The sequence below is a fragment of the Myotis yumanensis genome, unplaced genomic scaffold, assembly GCF_028538775.1.
Source record: "Myotis yumanensis isolate MYYU_CA2020_CCGP unplaced genomic scaffold, mMyoYum1.0.hap1 SCAF_17, whole genome shotgun sequence".
NCBI classification, from domain to species: Eukaryota; Metazoa; Chordata; class Mammalia; order Chiroptera; family Vespertilionidae; genus Myotis; species Myotis yumanensis.
Genome location: NW_027223768.1, coordinates 36,688,181 through 36,702,184, shown reverse-complemented (window position 1 = coordinate 36,702,184; position 14,004 = coordinate 36,688,181). Strand labels below are relative to the sequence as shown.

Here is a 14,004-nt window from a genome sequence, read left to right as displayed (position 1 = left end):
GGCAGCTGAACAAGTGTCTGCCGGTGAGGTCTCACCCCGAAGGCAGGAGGGAGCCAGCCAGACTGGGGCGCGGGATGCGTTAGGTGTGGGTGCCTTTTGAGAGGTGGTGATGCGGAGTGGGGGGGAGGGGCTCCCTTCAGGCAGTTAAATCAGACGAGCGTGGATGTTTATCTGCTGCAAGTCAACAAGCCCTTTCTGAGCACATGGTGTTTGTCCGGCAGCGCTGTGAGGCTCGGGGAGAACAGAGCGTGCTCGCCTGTCCCCGCGCTCGAGCTGATTAACCTCACTGGGAAGGCAGGACAAGCACACGAAAAACAGTTGGAGAAAAACACAAAGCAACCTGCAATTAAGTGATTCTGTTTTGCTCGATAGCACCCTCCCTGCCGCTCTTATTTGAACGCCAAGACTGAGTGTGAATAACCCTTCCCTGGCGAGGCCCTTCCAGAGGCGGCCCTCCCGCAGGTCCCTCCTCCCAGTTCCCTGCACCTTCTCTGCACCTCTATATTGTTCCAGCCTAGCTCTTCATTCACATGTCTGTCTGCCCCTACTAGACTGTGTGCCCCTTGAAGGCAGGAGCCCAGGCCTTTTCTGTGTCCACAGGGCCTGGCACTCAAAAAGTTGTGGTGAGACGGCACAGCCATGGCATACTCAGCCCCAGGGCGCCTTATGTGCCATGCCAGCTCAGCCTGGTTCAGTGACCCTGAGTTGGGGAGGTGAAAGGATTAAGAAAAGACAGATAAGAGAATGAAAGCTGGGTCTCAGTGGGACGCTGCCTCTCTGATGGACAGCGCCCACACCCACCAGCCGTGTCTTTATTTTATAGCAGATGCCACGAGACAAAGTAGGGGCGTGATCAAGATGTTTACAACATTCTCGTGGGTTTCACTCCTACTCAACTACATGCACCTGAACTCAACCAAGCCCACATCACTCAGGCACGTGGGGCCACGTGTTCGAACCATAGGTTCAAGCTCACCGCTATAGCTGTTGGCTATAATTGTGCTGGGAGGGCTCTGCCCTCCAAGCTGGGACTTGCACGTGGCCATGAGAGGACTGTGCCCTCTCCTCAGTCCAAGGCTTGAACCTGTCCAAACACTGTAGCCGCGCCCCACAAAAAGTAGTCCCTAATAAATGTTGGTTGAAAGAAGGAACAAACAAATAGAATGGGCTCAGAAGAGAGAGATCAGAGTGGGCTTCGATGGCTTCATAAAGGAAGGGAATTGTTTTCTGGGCCTTAAATAAAGAGTGGGATTGGATTAGGGGCAAAGGAGTTAGGGAGGGGGCATTTCAGCCAGTGGAAAGGTCAGAAGCACCAGAAGGATGTGTGTGTCCTTTTGAGGAGACAGAGGAGACCAGAAAGATGAAAAGAGAAGCCTAAGTGGTGGCTGCGACCTGGAGTGGGCGTGATGGACCTGGACTGCAGAGGTGTTTGGATTTAATCCTGTGACCTGGGAGGAAGGGGATCAGGGAGAGAGATGAGGGACAGACCAGAGGCTGGGAGCCCAACTCTGAGGGTCAGAGACTGTTATCATAACTGGGTGGCGCTGGGAGAATGCACCCGAGTGGTGGCCATGGGAATGGAGAGGAGACGCTGAGTTTTGTGCACTGAGGACCCCCCAGACCCGGGCTGGCAGGAGTTCCCGGCAGGAAGGAGTCACATTGTCTCCAGCACAGCCCAGGCTGGGGTGCCTGTCTGTAAAGGAGTCAGGGTTGGGGGGGCGGGGGGACCAAGCAACAGAACAAGCCCATAACTAACAGACAGTTCTCATGGATCAGGGATCAGGGTGTTGCTGGGAGACTGACTTTCTGAGTAGGGAAGAATGAGACCTGAGGTTAGAAAAGGTCTCCCCCTCCACAGACCAATCCAGAAAGTGCTCCTGGGGAAGGTGGCAGAAGGAGAGAGTAAAAACCACGCATTCATCCAACTTGTGCCCACTGAATAGCTGTTTAATACATAGTATGTGTTAATATCATGGAGCCCACTGCTTAGCACAGCTCCCATGTTAGGCCCCCATCGGTAACAGTCCCTAGAGAGAGACAATTTCTAAATCACGAGAGCCCTGTGGAGGGGCCCCAGTGTCCCCATCCTGCCAGCAGGGATGCCAGGGAGGCTCAGAGGCATAACCTGCCTGAGGAAGGGGCAGGGGCAGGGGCAGCGTGCAGCCCTGGTCTCTGTACCTGCTTGTGTCTGGAAGACCTGGAACTTCTTCTAATGCAGAGAAACCATTTAGTTTCTTTGAGTCTCAAACCGTTTTGGCCCCACCACACAGAACAAATGAGATACAGACCAAGGCAAATTAAGAGGGTGTTACCATCGAAGGGGCAGCACAGGGCACACTGGGGGTCAGGGCGCAGAGCGAGAGAAGGGCTGGGAAGCCCGACGCGATGCCGCAGGAGCCTGTGCCTCTTCCAGGGGGAGTATGAGCTCCAGAAAGGACGCCCCGTGGCTTCCGGCGGGGTCTCTGCCAGGTGGAAGCTGAGGGGAGGCCAGGGCCCTCCCAGAGGCCGTCCAGACACGAATGGGCCAGACCCCGCCAGAGCTGAGCCCAGTCTTCAGGCTGGAGATGGGGGTGAACACAGATGCTTCCTCACTTCTTCCTTCCTCCTTTCAGTCTGGCTGAGGGTCCGTCCGGGAGGAAAGTCCCTGGGGTGGAAGGGAAGTGAGAGCCGCCTGGGGGCCTGGGCAGAGGGCGGCTAGGAGCTGAGCCGCCTGTGGCTTTGCAAGTTGTCTATATTTGCATGCTGAGCTCAGCGCTGCTTTTTTTCCTTAGAAAATAAAATGACATCATGGTGGGGGAAGGCCGTGGGGTGGCATATTTGGGAAAGGTAAAACAACAAAAACACACCCAAGCGGGCTGGCTGGCTTCATCTTAGAGGGAGATCTGTGGCCGCAGGGCCAGTGAAGGAGGCCCCAGGATTGCTCCTGGTCCCACCCTCTGCCTCCAACGCGGGTAGTCGGGGCGCTCATTACCCACGACCCAGAGGTGGGGGTAGAGGTTTTTCCAAATCCCAAGTCAGGCCGCTAAGAGGACCCCGCGCCAAAGGCCTTCGGACCCCTCCACTGACTCGATCGGTGCCCCAGGGCCCGGCCGCGGTAGTCACGCAAGGTCGTCGGGGAGAAGGGTGGCCCCGAGGGGCAGGACTGGACCTGAGAGTGGGGGGTTGAGACTGGGGAGGAGGCAGCTCCCCCTCCCCGGAGGCTGCAGAGCCCCAGCCCCTCGCCCGCCCCTCCCCGGCTCTGACGTCACGGCCGGCGGGTGGGGCGCGGCGCTGGGCTCGGCTCGGGCTCCGCGGGCGGAAGCGGCGCGGCGGGAGCCGAGGCGGAGGCTCCGGACGCGGCTCGGGAAGCGGACGCCGGAGGGAGTGCCCGCGCCCCGCGCCCCGCGCGCTCAGCCCCAGGCGGTGAGAGGCCCCGGGGAGGGCGGCGGGAGGGCCGGGCGGGTCGGGGCTGGGAGGGACGTGGGTCCGAGGCCCGGCGGGCGGGCGCGGGGCCCCGGGTCCGCGGGTCAGGCCCCCGGCCCCGTCCCCGCGGGGCGCCGCGAGCCTGTGCCCGAGGCGGCGGCTCCGCCCGGTGGATGCCCTGGCCCGCGGCCGGGAGGGCGACGGGCCTGATTCCCGCCCCGCGGCGCCCCTCCCTCCTCGGCTGCAGGCTGGCCCCAGGGTGGCCACTCCCGCCGGCCGGCCCGGCCCGCTGCTCCGGACGTGCCGTGCGCCCCAGCCGTGCGCCCCGGCGCCCTCCGCACCCGGGCAGCGGTGGGGCTGGCGACGGCTTGTCCCGAGGGAGGGGCGGGCCTGGGGGTGTAGAGGAGTGAATGTAGCTAACGTGGAACCCTGATTAATTTCACACATCACCTACCCCCTCACACACACACCTCCCAGGGACCCGCCACACACGCGGTGACACACACCCATGTGACTCCTACACGCCCGCGCGGCGGGTCACACGCGTCCCTGCGCTACACACCCACCCCCACCCCCACCCCGCCCGCTCTCCAGTCTCCCGGGGGAGCATCACCGCGCAGTGGGGGGCCTGTCCCCGCGTCCACCCTCATCTTCCGGCGTCTTCTCCCTGGGCTTCAGGTTGCCCCTCTTCGGAACTGGGAAAAGAGGGGGCATTTTGGCTCCAGGACAGGGAGACAGCAGCTGAGGGCCAGCGAGCCTGGTGCTCCGAAGCTGGTGAGTAGGGCAGTAGGGGTGCTGGTGGCCACTTCTGCTGGTTACCCTTGGGACCCAGGGTTCTGAGAATGGCTGGGTTTGGGGCACCAGAATGACCAAGGGATGGAGGAGGGGTGGGAGCAAGGGAGAGGGAGAAAATGAAAGAATGAGTGAGTCAGCCAAGGATGGAGCCCAAGTCAGAGAGAGAGAATGAAGGGAATGTGTGTGAGAGGGACGGAGATGCAGCCAGGGGGCTGGGGAGGGAGGAAGTGAGCCACAGAGCTGGTCCTTATGGACGGAAGGGTGCAGGGGTGGCGAGGACAGGGGCTCTGAACCTGGGGAGGAGGGAAGCAGGATGGTGGGGAGACACGAGAAGTGAGACCACAGGGAGTTGGGCAAACATGCTGAATCCGTGTTTTGTGGCCCTACGAGCTGCCCGGCCCCCAGGCTGTGGGAGCGATTAGCTTTAATTGCTCTTCCCTTTGTGGTTAAACATTGCGTGGGGGAAATTGCCAGATATGCCCTAGGCTGCTGACAGCCCCGCTTGCCTGCTCCACTCCCTGACACCTGTGCCCATCGTGTGTGCACACATCGTCAGGTCAGGCATGAAGGAGAGCCACAGCCCCGCCTGCCCTGCCATCCTCTCTCTCTCTGCCACCCGGCGCCATGGGGGGCATCATCAATGTGTGTGCTGCCAACCCACCTGGGCTCCTCCCCACCAGCCTGACTGTCTCCGCAGCAGGGAAGCTACTCCTTCCTAACAGAGTAGTAGCTCTGCATGTGCAGATGGGGCTGCTGAGCCACAGAGCCCGGGAGTCCTACGCATGCATGGCCACCACCGAGTGGGATGGGATGGAAGCCCATTGAAGGAAAGGGGTCAGGGAGAGGGAATGGACAAGGAAGAGACAACCAGATGAGGGGAGTGGGGCACATGCCTCACCCCTCCTCACTGCCAGGTGGCCCTACTCTGCCCTGCCTGGTCCAATGCCAAGTAGCTCCTCATCTCCGGCTGGTCTTTCTCCTCTTAGACTGAGGGCCAAGGGCTTCACACTGTCCCTGTGCCCAGGGGCGACCCATTTTGCTGCTTGAACTGGACACCGAGAGACCAGGTGTCCTGCCCCTGTCACTCCCAGGCTGGCTCTGGAGTCTTCGAGCCCTATTTTCCATTACAGGAATAAAGATACCCCCTCCACCACACACACAGACACACACACACACACACACACACACAGGCTGAATGGAAGCTCAGGGAAGAAGTCAGTTGAGTAAGAGTATGATATTAGTGAAATAATTAGGGATGAACTACAGAACTGCTGGAATTTGGGGGCCAGATAAAATTTAAAATAGGAAGCCTGCACTCTCTCCACCTCTCTGCCTCTCCTCTCCCCCCACCCACCCCAGGACTGACAGACGGATGCCTACAAGCCGCCGCCCCTCCCCGCCCCCCCCCCCCCCACCCACTGCAGGACCTCCTGGCCCCTCCCCTCAGCCTTAGACAGCTGCCCCAGATGTGAGGGAGAGGGGCGGCAGCTCCCAATCCTCAGGCTTTTTCCATTTATTGAGGATTTGGAAGCAAATGCTCGGGAGAGGGGAGAATCATGAATTAACGGCAGAATGCACAGAAATGCTCCTGGTGCTGCCACCACCTCCACAGGTGGTCATCCCATGAGCCCATTTTGCTAGGCTTCTTAAGGTGCCCCCCAGGCCTGCTCCTTCCTCCCCACTGTCCATGGAGCACCTACCTGTCATGCTTCCAACTTGGCCCCTAAAAGGTCAGTATATACTATTCTTGCCCCTTCCCTCCGCTTCAGTGTTCTAAGTTGGACAGACCTTTGACAGGGCTCCACCTGGGGCCAGCTTGGAAGGAGAGGGAGGGAGGAAGGAAGCAAGGAAGGAAGGAAGGAAGGTAGGTGTGAGCAGAACACAGAATGATCGGGGAGGGGAGGGGCTGACTTCCTGGCAGCCTGGCCCCGGTTCCCGGTTCCCGGTTCCTGGTTCCTGCCCTGGTATCCTGTCCCAAGAATGGCCTCGCCCAGGCTGCCTGGTGTTCCCTGGGCAGCCTCTGCCCTGCTCCAGACCTGGAGGGCTCCTCAGAGCCGGGAGGGCAGGAGGCCCCGTAGACCCTCAGGGATTCTGGGACTCGGTGAGGAAAGTGACATGGAGCGTGAAGGAGCCAAACTCCTGCAAAGCCCCAAATGGCCACACCACCCCAGGGACAATTTTCAGCGAGACTTGCGAGCCATGTAAGGGGATTCCACCTTGCACCCCCAAACCATCCTGCTCTTGCCTCAGCTGGGATCTCTCCAGGGAGGGAGGCCACTCAGCTGCCTCTCCCTGCGCCTCAAGGAGCCTTACTCCTGCTTTGTCAGTCTGTTCTTACAACTCCCCACACACCCTCCCATCCAGTGGTGTCATTGTCCTGACGACTGAGGTGGGGGCACCCAGAACAGAGGTTGCCATGGTAACTGCTGAGCTGAGGCAGCAACCTTCTCCTGGACTGTGCTCCCTGCCCCCCTCCCCCATGATTCCTCGCTTGCAGCCTGTTCTTTCTCCCAACCCCAGCTCTTCCTCCATTCTGTGGGGCCCCCTCACCCCTTCCTCTTTTCTCTGGATGTGAGCCTGCGGTTATCTTCCTTACATATGCTCTCAGCTGCTTCAGTCACATCCACACACACAGACCACACTCACATCCACACACCCACTGCCTGCTCCCGAACACATGCCCATACCCAGGAGTGGGCATCCGCCGTGGAACCTGGCACACACACACTTCCCCCTCCACTCAACATGCCACCCCACTTCTCTCTATATCTGTTTCACTCTTAGAAAGCTCCTACCCACCCATGTGGGTGAGTATCTCACACATTAATCCCTTCCCTCCCACCTCCCTATAATCTTTTAGATTCAAAGCCCCAAATCTTACCTCCTCCCAGGACACACACACACACACACACACACACGTTCCCACCAGATCTATTTACAAACTTCTTCCATGTGAAAGCCAGGCAGGTGACCCTAAACCCTGTCCCACTTTGCCACTGGGGCAGGGTCTTCTTGGGGCTTCCTGCCTCCTTCCCAGGCCCATTCCTTTTCAGTTCTCACACCCCTGCCTCCATCATTGTTCTCATCCCTGGACTACTCCCTCCCCACCATCCCTTTTGCCCTAACATCCCTCCCCCCCTTTCCTGCCCTCGGATTATCAGTGGAGGGGGCAGCTGGGCTCCAGTCTGCTGCTGTGACCTACATTTCAAGGCAGAGACGGTTCCTGGTGCTGACAGTCAGAGCGCATTGTTCCTGGCCCAGCCTGGCAGGGCCACTGCGGGGTCCTTCTGTCTGGTTGGACCTGGGTGTGTGAGTGAGTGTGCCTGGAAGTGCCTGTTTCTTGTGGGGGTGGTGCTGGCCCTGCTGCCTGGCTCATTGTGTATTTGTGTCACACTGCCTGCCACCAAGGGAGGCTTGTTCTGGTCCAAGTAGGGGGCTGGGAGTGGCGACTTCTGGTTCCATGTCCCTTACTATGCCATGCCTCTCTGCCTCAGTTTCCCTGCATGTAGGCCAGAACTAAGGAACATAGGGGGTGTCAACCAGCCCCCTGTTACCTGCCACATTCCCAGCCCATTGTCGGTGTGATTTGTGGGTAGTCTGTCAAGTACAAGGTCATTGCGCAACTTGTCCCACTCTGATCTGCTTTACTTTTTTTAAAAATACATTTTATTGATTTTTTACAGAGAGGAAGGGAGAGGGATAGAGAGTTAGAAACATCGATGAAAGAGAAACATCGATCAGCTGCCTCCCACATACACTCTACTGGGGATGTGCCCGCAACCAAGGTACATGCCCTTGACCGGAATCGAACCTGGGACCCCTCAGTCCGCAGGCTGACGCTCTACCCACTGAGCCAAACTGGCCAGGGCTGCTTTACTTTTTCTGATAAAATATATACTCATTGTGTGTGGGGGGGGGGGCACTAAAACTCACTAGAGATTCATATTTTATCAAATCCAGAAAGTTCAAGCTAAGGTCTGACCCGTCTTCTGTCTCAGCCGCAGTTCCTATCTTAGTGAGTAGGAGGGCCTTGAAGGTTCTCTCCCTCCCACCTGGGGTCTCCAGGAGAGGTGGGGAAAGGCCTGGGGGAGATCTAGCCTGGCCCAGCCCCTTCTGAGAGGTCTTGCCGAAGGTAGTGCCAGTGGGATGTTGATGCAAACCGGAGTGGCAGCCCCCTTCCTGCCAGACTCTCCCAGTGATGCATCGAAACCCCTGCCCCGCCACCCAGCAGCCTGGGAACTGGCAGGGGGCCAGAGCCAGCCGCTTGGTATTCTTGGTCGCTGGGGCTGAAGGCACAGCACAAAGGCTAGGAGATGGCTGTATGGAGGACCAGCAGCAATCAAGGGGGAAAGCGGCCCATTGCTTCCCCTCCCCGCCCCCACACCTTGAGCCCTAATGACTGAATACAAGGCTGAGCAGAGGGGCCAGGGGACCATTAGACCAAGCAACTAGGCATCCCTCCAAAATGAGTCATTCGTGGGGTGGTGGGAGTTGAGTGAGGGACCCCTTTGCTTCTGGGGAAAATTGGAAGCTGGAACACAAGACCAGCCAACTGCAGCCCCTTCTCACTTCTCTAGGCCACAGTAAGCCCGTCCCTGTGGTCATTGTTTTAGAGTTGTTTTGTTGTTGTTTTTTTAATGGGTTGCAGGTGGGTGAGGTGATTCTGGGGGGACTTGGAGGCAGCTGGTGAGAAGCTCCAGAACAGGTTGCCATGGTAACCGCCTCCTCAGTCTGGGGAGCTGTTGCCAGGGTTACTGTTAGAAGGGTAAAATGAAGAGAAAAGATGGGGGGAAGGCAGTGTAACTTCTCTCTCCAGGCTCCAGCCTGGTCCCTAGCTTCCAAATATCTTCCTGTCTGCTCCCCCTCCCTCTCTTTTCTCCTTCCAGCCCTGGCCCTCCCCAGCCTCCATGTTCTAGGCACTCGCCTGGTGGGGTGGAGGAGGGAGTGGGAAGTGCCAGTGAGTAAACCAGATTCCACACTTCAGGCTCAGCCTCCCTCCCTTTGTTCCTCCCAACCCCAGTCATGGCCGAGTACGGGACCCTCCTCCAGGACCTGACCAACAACATCACCCTGGAAGATCTGGAGCAGCTCAAGTCGGCCTGCAAGGAGGACATCCCCAGTGAGAAGAGTGAGGAGATCACCACGGGCAGCGCCTGGTTCAGCTTCCTGGAGAGCCACAACAAGCTGGACAAAGGTGGGGAGGGGCCCCAGGCCTCCTGCCAGCAGCTGTTCTGGGGCTCAGTTCATTCAGCAAATAGAAATGAGCTCCGAGCTCCTATACACAACCGGGTGCTCCCCCCCCCCCACCCCCCGGCAAGGCAGGACAGAATTAAAATGCTCCAAGAGTGGAGGGGCTCTAGGTCCATGGCCTTTACATTCTTCAGCTTGTTCTTGTCGGTAAAAAACATTATTCAGAGAGTGCTATTATATATAATACAATATTAAAACATAAGTTGAAAGTGATAAAATTAAAATAAAATCCCAAGTTCTAAAATTTTATCCACTTTTTAAAATATATTTTTTTAATTGATTTCAGAGAGGAAGGGAGAGGGAGAGAGAAACATCAATGATGAGAAAGAATCATTCATGGGCTGCCTCCTGCACACCCCCTACCAGGGATCGAGCCAGCAACCCAGGCATGTGCCCTTGACCCTTCAGTCCACAAACCATCGCTCTATCCACTGAGTCGAACCAGCCGGGCGGTTTTATCCACCTTCAGAGACCACAACTGTGGAGGGGCTTTAGGGAGCAATTGGTGTATAAAAATAACTCTGAAAGGCAAGTGGGATTTCAAAGGCAGAATCCAGAGGAGGGATGCTAGGCCAGGACCATCGTGCTGGAGGTGGGAGAGTAGCTGGTATGTTTGGAAAAGCAAGAAGCCCTGCTTTGCTTGCTGGGGCACAGAGTATGTGCAGAAGTGGCTGGAGGGTAAGTTAAGGCTGTGCTGTGAAGGGCCTTGAGTGACAGGGCATTTGATAGGTGAGGTGAGTGATCTGAGTCGGTGTAGCAGAGGGAGGCTGAGAAGGAGGTTCCAGTTACTACCGCAGTGGTCAGCGGAAGAGCCAGGGAAAAGGCCTTAGAGCTGGCCAGGTCAGGGAAATCCTCCTCTGGTCATGGCTGTGCCTTCTCTCGTGGATAATTACCTTTTACTGGGCCCAGAAGTAGCCCTGGGTTGTCTAGATCCCACCCTCCAGTCCCACCTGTGCTATCAGGAAATGTTTTCTGAAGCTTGCTTGGAGGAAAAGTGGAAGCAGCTCAGGGTGGGTGGGGAGTATTTGGAAGCCAGTTAATTTTTCTCTTTTGCCTCCCCCCCCCGCCCCCGACGTCACATGTATTGAACCTAAATCCCTCATTCTAAATCCGTGTTCTAGAATCATCACTGATGGAAGCTCTGCTCTCCTTGGGAACAGTCATCTGTTTACTGCTCTTTGGCACCTTAGCTTTCTTTTCTTGGCTTAGTGGCTCCTCCTCTTCTGTTGCCCCCTCTGATACCCACTGTGAGCAACTCAGTCTTGGTTCCAGAGGCCTGATCTGGTAGAATGGGGGAGGCTGACCCCCCACCCCCACCCCCCCGCCACACACACACAGCTTAGCTCTAACCCTCCATTTCCTGCCTTGCTCCAGACAACCTCTCCTACATTGAGCACATCTTTGAGATCTCTCGCCGACCTGACCTACTCACTATGGTGGTTGACTACAGAACCCGTGTTCTGAAGATCTCTGAGGAGGATGAGCTGGACACCAAGCTAACCCGTATCCCCAGTGCCAAGAAGTACAAAGGTAAGAGGCCTTGCCCTTACTGTGCACTTGTGCCCTCTCCCGTGGTTAATCCCTGGAGTTGCTTGCACTCTGGGAGCATGAAGGCTGATGTTCAACGGGCCTGCCTGGTGTCTCCCATATTCCATCCCTGGACATGTCCCTTTTTGCCCCCAGACATTATCCGGCAGCCCTCTGAGGAAGAGATCATCAAATTGGCTCCTCCACCGAAGAAAGCCTGAGCAAGGGGGAGGAAGAGGAGGAAGGTTGGACCTTCATAGGACCACTCTCTTCCCCCAGCCTCCAGGGGAGGGGGCAAAGGCACCCCCCACCCCCACAAATCTACTCACTTACTAACCTGGTCCTAACCCCCTTACTGTGTGCGTGTGTGTGTGTGTGTGCACACGCTCTGGCTGTCTGTCTACATGTCTAGCTCATCTAGCTCCTCTTCCTTGTGAGGGGCTGGGGGTCAGAGGCTGGGGTGGGGGCTGAGTGTTCCCACTCTCGGGAAACTGCGTATAGAAATGGGCACATTCCTCCTATTCCCCCTTTCTCCGCTTTCCCACCACCTCTCGCAAGCGTGAGAGCAAAATGGACCTGCATGTTCCTACATTGAGGAGCCAAAGTGGGAGTGAGACACAGGAGTTGCAGGCGGGAGGGAAGGTGAAGAGGCTACCCAACCTCCACCTGGGAGGGGCAAAGAAAAGCCCGAGTTCAGAGTTCGGTTTTACCCCAGGCTGGACTGGCTGTGGAGTCCAGCTATTCCTCAGGTTGAGGGGCCTCGGTACCAGCAGGTCCTGTTGTGCTCCCCTCAGATGGGTATGAGCCAGGATCGAATGACAGGACCATGGATCCTTTCCTAGCCCCAAAGCAGAGCACCCAGCATTAGGTTCCCCCACCCATCTGCTCTGGAGAGACTGTGCTGGGAGAACGCCCCACTGAGCCTGAGCCGGGGCTGAGGGGCTCCTTTTCCTCCTTTATTCCTACTCAGACTGTTGCACATACTGACCCCGAGCCTCTGGAGGTTGGGGAACGAGATTCTGACGTTTTCACTCCAATTCTGCCCCCACCTACAGAGTCCCAGAGTGGTTATGTAGGAAACTTTCCCTTTCCCTGGTCTAGAACACCCCAAGCCCGAAGTAAGGGAAGGAGTTAATGACAGTGTTTTCCTTGCACTGACCCCCAATTCAACCCAGGAAGGGACTTGGGAACCCCTCTCCCGCATCCTGGCGCCTTGGGCTTGTGAACGCCTCCTCTCTAAATCACTACAAGTACAGTGACCCCGGCCTCCTGCCTGACCGTGCTAACTGTGTGTACATATATATTCTACATATATGTATATTAAACCCACACTGCCATGTCTGCCCTTTCTTGTGGTGTCTAGCATTAACTTATTGTCTAGGCCAGAGTGGGGGTGGGAGGTGAATGCCACAATGAAGGGAGTGGCAGAGTCAAATTCCTACATAGTCAGAACAAAACTTATTTTTTAACTTTAAATTCACATGTAATCTCAAGAGACTAGAGAAAGTTTATGTTAGGAGCTTCTAGGATGTGGGAGCAAAACTTGAATGGGAGGGGTGGCTGTTGGAAGAGGGAAGAAGCCAGACTGGTTGGAGAGCACCTTCCACTCCTAGCCCAGCCCAGCCTGCCTGTCCCCTCTGGCCACTGCTGCGGACACCTGCCTTAACACATACACCTCGAGTACTCCAGTTTTGCCTTAAAGGACCTTCCCAAGTTCCCCAGCCCTGTCTGGCTTCTCCCTGAAGGAGAGAGAAAGACTTGCAGAATTGGGAAAGGGAAATGAGCATGAATTAATTGTCTTTCCAGTAAGGGTATATTATATGAGAGCAAGAGACCGAGAATGAGGATGAATGAGAATGAGTAGGAGCCTTCCTTTGAAGAGAGGAGAGGATGAGATAGGAAGAAGGCAGACAGGGTCGTTTCAGCAGTCTAGTAATTGCTCTGTAAGGCAAAATCATCTAAAAAGACTAACTGTCCCGTCCCTCCCCCCGTCCCCCATCCCCCCCCCCCCCCCCCCCCCCCCCCCCGGTATTGCTGTGAGACTGCTCATTCCTGTGCTCCTCTGTGTAATGTGCACGGCCTTGTCCTAACCCTGGAATAAAGGTGATTGACTGTAACTGTATCTGACTGATTCTAGAACTCAGATGAATGATCAGGATTTTGGAGTCTCTGAATGGCTGGTAAGGGAGGGAAAGCAGTATTTACTCCCAAATCCCTCACTGCAGCCTGGAACAGGCCAGGAAAACACCCCTAACAGTATCTCCCCTGCCCCATCTCCTAGGTATCACTGAGCTATGGGGCCTATTCCACCTACAACAGTCTCCAGTTGGGAGCCCAAGCACTGGAAACATGGATATTCCAGATTAGATTTCCTAAAGTGTAATAAGGGCAGGGCCAGGTACCTATGTTGGAAGGAGCAAAAATAGCCCATCACAAGTGACTGGCCCACTACATACAGCCGTCCGGGGTGGGGGGCTTTCCCAAGAGAAAATATACAACCAATTCCGAGCGCATGGTTTTGTGCCCACTCCATCACCTCACCCATTAGCAACAGCACAGATCACTGTCAGCACATAGTCCCAACCTCCGAAAGAAGAGCCGCTAGGAAGAGGGGCAGAAGGAAGGAGTGTCGGGAATTCCACCCTTTTCCTCTTCCCTTCGTTCCTAGCCTGTTCTAATAGAATGTGACTGCCGCAGGATGCAGAATTCCTGGTTGAGGGTGCAAAGAAATAGCAGCAAAAGCATTTAAGGGCAAGAATTCAACTGGGCCTTTCATATTCAGTGACCAGTGAGAAGAAAGGTGTCCAAGGCCAAGCCACCTTAATCAATCCTTAGATGAATTGCCTGTCCCTCACGCCCAAGATAAGATGTGGATAAGGTATAAAGGAAAGCCCAGGTGGTCTTATCCTATATATATTCTTCCATTACTAGGAAGATTGCTGTTGTGGGGATTGATGGTATAAAGAATCAAGCAGCTAAAAAAAAAAAAAGGCAACAACAGCTAAAGCGAAGAGTGTCTTCTGTCACACA

General features: G+C 56.2%; 1 protein-coding gene across 2 annotated transcripts; it reads left to right on the top strand.

Moving 5' to 3' along the window:
- Positions 1–3,277: 3,277 nt before the first annotated feature.
- PEA15 (proliferation and apoptosis adaptor protein 15) lies at positions 3,278–13,091 on the top strand. Of its 2 annotated transcripts, none has more exons than XM_070397430.1 (4): positions 3,278–3,402; positions 9,218–9,391; positions 10,822–10,977; positions 11,131–13,091. In XM_070397430.1, exons 2-4 carry the CDS (start codon positions 9,220–9,222, stop codon positions 11,193–11,195), a joined length of 393 nt encoding a protein of 130 aa, XP_070253531.1. In that variant the 5' UTR covers positions 3,278–3,402; positions 9,218–9,219; the 3' UTR covers positions 11,196–13,091. The 2 variants fall into 2 exon arrangements, with proteins under 2 accessions (XP_070253531.1, XP_070253532.1); XM_070397431.1 differs by lacking the exon at positions 3,278–3,402 and adding an exon at positions 4,072–4,176.
- The last annotated feature ends 913 nt before the right edge of the window (positions 13,092–14,004 follow it).